Genomic DNA, 3123 nt, shown 5'->3' with positions numbered 1-3123 from the left:
CTACAGGCGCCTTACGATTTGTTAAAACAATTTGTACGTTATTATTGGCGCCGTAAGCTAGTCTTATCTGGATCCGACCAAGAAGACCAAGCTAAATACAATCGGGCATCGTCTATTCAAGCGACGTTCTCCACCGTACAAATAAGGCTTACTGAACTGAACAGAGTCTGTGCACGTTTCCCTCGTTCGTTATACGAGATACAAGATGCAAATATTATTGAAATATACTGACATTCCGGAAAATTAAACATCAGATTCATGAATTGACTTTAAAATCATACGAGAACTATGAACATGAAGTAATAAAGTAGTTTATTCGATAATTCGAACTCAAAAAGCATACGACTCACTGATAAAGATGATTCTCTAACTTTGTGTAATTTACGACTATAGTCTGAATCGATGTCAAATTAATTAACTGATCTAATCTCTCAGATTCAAGAGATACCATGTTGTTGACCTTAAAATATGAACGTTAATAAAAAAAGACATTATTATATGAGTCACATAGATCGCCTGCGCGATTGCTAATACAAACTGCTATATGAGTTTGTCTAATTATGTAGATTACAGTGTAGAATAGGTCAAATCATATTAAATTATGACGCCTTGTAGCGCAATTACGCGATCCATCTTGTAAAGTTATCTTCTACGAACTTGCATAAACCGACGCGAAGCAAGCATCTATTTATGGTTCATTTAATATGTGTGTCATGAGACAGGTGTTAAATTTTAACGACATGCTTCATTTTTTAATCACCAATAAATTAATTTAATGTTAATTATCGTCGTCGCATTAGTGTTCGTTTGTTTCGTAAATACGCATGAGGACGCGAGCGGAGAAAAATAAAAATTTTCAAAGACAATAAGCCACATTCGAGAATGTCTTGACGGCTGATTTATCTTATCTTCCCTCTGAATAATTTACACTCAATTGTCACGTGCGACCTTCTGTAATATTTCTTTATCATATACAGCGAATGAGAAAGGAGCTATGCAAATTTCTTTTTGCGAGTCAAATTTGAATGTTTCGACGAAAGACGCGACAATTAATATGAATATTTATTCCTATTAATATAAATATTTTAAAATTCTAATATTCCATAAAGAATAGTACTCCTTCCCTGTCACCATTTACAAGAATTTTTGTGCGATTCACTTTCTTATTAAAATCCAAGTGAACTGATCGCACGGTGCGTTATAAATAAAATCGTATTTATTAAAAGGTTTCAATCTTTTACAGTTTTGTATGACTACACACAAGAGAGGCCAATAATAAGATAAAAAGATACCTGTACATATGAGGCAGTACAAATATAAGTAATATTATTAACAATTCATGAAATATGTAATATTTAAAATGTACATGTGCCATAACCACTGTCTGGAAATCATCGTTATCGAATTTATGTACGCGCACGTCGTATTAATATAGAACAGTCTTCGGTACTTAAGAGATGGCTTATTAATAAAATCGTAACTTCCATACCTTTAATTACAATCTTCAAACTTCAATCCAGCTGAGCCTTACATACACTGCACTGTACATATATACACAGTCCTTGCGCGAAGTGTCAGTAGAATAATAGTTACATTCTAATAGTAATCATCACTATTTTATGCTTCTAGAGCAACTCTCTCGCGCGTTTCCTCTTTAGCACGATCTGTAACAATTACGTATATAAATATATATTTTTACTGCACATGTCTGGATATAAATTAATAATGCAAAAGCCTTACCTTTTTTCTTTTCTGGCAACTCTTCTGGTACATCTGGTAATACGACGTCTTTTGGTACTTCAGGTATGTTCTCTTCGACTTCTGCTGCCAACAGGGCATCGAGTTCTGCTTCAACCTCGCTCTCGTCCTCTGTCGTAAGTTCTCCTGACAATAGTTCATCAATTTCTTTCTGCTTGTCAATGCCTTCTTTGGTCTCGTCCATGACCTTCTCGATTTCTTCAATTGACAAGAGATCGTGCAGTTTCTTCAATGCTGCATTGCCTACTTTTAGGCCATCCACAACCTTCAACTCCACTTGTGCAAATTCCAAGTCGTGTACCATGTGTTCCAGGTTCTCCAGCTGGCCATCAGTCTTAGATAATACTTGTTCCTGGAACTTTTTCTTCCGCAGAAGAAGTAAAGCTCGCCTATAAACGATGGCATGTTCAATGAATATATTTGAAGCTGATTTGTATGAAACTAAAAATGCAAACATTTGACACTCACTCTTTCTGCTTATTTTGTATTAGTTTCTTTGCGAGCAATCGTTCTTTCTCAAGGTTTTGCTCGATCCTTCTTTGGTACTGTTTGATCTTGTCCCTAGTTTGTTTCAATTGCTGCAATGGAATTAATAAGAATCTAATTTACAATTAAGATAAGAGGTTAGGATGAGGTTAGGAAATTCGGGCGAAAACGTACCAGGATAGCCTTGTCCTGTTCGGTGACACGACTCGGCTGTTTTTTCTTCGCGAAGAAGATACCCATCTCGTACTAAATAATAGACGAACGTTTCTAACTAAACTGTCATACGGTGGACGAAAGGAAACTCATATCACGTTTGACAGATGTACCAAGATGCACTTAAAGTAGAAAACGATAACGATATCTATATGTGTCATGTATCTCCTTCTACCATGGGCAGTGCCATGTTTTCTCATCGACCTATCCTGGACAGAGCGCTTAACTCACGCGCAAAGTATAAATTCCGATGCAAGAAAAACATTATATTCTGATTCCGCTTTTGTTTCATTAAAAACAGTATCTTGCCTCAGATTTTTAATACTTAAATATAAAAGAACTGACAAACACCTACTTTTGTATTTTAAACTAACTTGTGTGACAGTGACTATGAATCATGTATAGGTATTGTTGACGTCTTATTGTTAGTAGTGATGGGCACTATCGACTAATTAGTCGATAGTTTTTAGTCGGATGAAATATCGCTCTCGCGGTTATGCCTCTATATTGTGATCAAAGCGTTCATATTTAAATAGCATTTTTATTTCGCGATCCTTGAATAAATATAATCCAAAGCAGCGATCATGCATTACTTTGTTCGGTAAAACTACCAAAGCGGAAAACGAAAACATAACATTGTCTACATGAACATCTATTGAAATCAAT

At 35.4% G+C, this 3123-nt stretch overlaps 1 protein-coding gene across 1 annotated transcript; it reads right to left on the bottom strand.

Annotated features, from left to right (window-relative positions):
- Nucleotides 1–1194: 1194 nt before the first annotated feature.
- Vps20 (vacuolar protein sorting 20) lies at nt 1195–2626 on the bottom strand. Its single transcript, XM_018037283.2, has 4 exons — nt 2419–2626; nt 2227–2336; nt 1741–2147; nt 1195–1664 (listed from the first exon to the last, which is right to left on the bottom strand). The coding sequence occupies exons 1-4, from the start codon at nt 2482–2484 to the stop codon at nt 1618–1620; spliced, it is 630 nt and encodes a 209-aa protein (XP_017892772.1). The 5' UTR covers nt 2485–2626; the 3' UTR covers nt 1195–1617.
- Nucleotides 2627–3123: the final 497 nt, after the last annotated feature.

The sequence above is a fragment of the Ceratina calcarata genome, unplaced genomic scaffold, assembly GCF_001652005.2.
Source record: "Ceratina calcarata isolate Rehan_Ccalc_2016 unplaced genomic scaffold, ASM165200v1 scaffold162.2, whole genome shotgun sequence".
In the NCBI taxonomy this organism is placed as follows: domain Eukaryota; kingdom Metazoa; phylum Arthropoda; class Insecta; order Hymenoptera; family Apidae; genus Ceratina; species Ceratina calcarata.
The sequence above is the reverse complement of the archived record's forward strand: the minus strand, read 5'-3'. Positions and strand labels throughout refer to the sequence as shown.

Excerpts from the sequence above, each read along its gene's own strand:
- Vps20 (XM_018037283.2), bottom strand. The coding sequence starts at position 2,484 with ATGGGTATCTTCTTCGCGAAGAAAAAACAGCCGAGTCGTGTCACCGAA. Across the intron at positions 2,148-2,226 it reads ATACAAAATAAGCAGAAAGA|GCGAGCTTTACTTCTTCTGC; the intron begins GTGAGTGTCAAA and ends CATCGTTTATAG. Across the intron at positions 1,665-1,740 it reads GTTGCCAGAAAAGAAAAAAG|ATCGTGCTAAAGAGGAAACG; the intron begins GTAAGGCTTTTG and ends TAATTGTTACAG.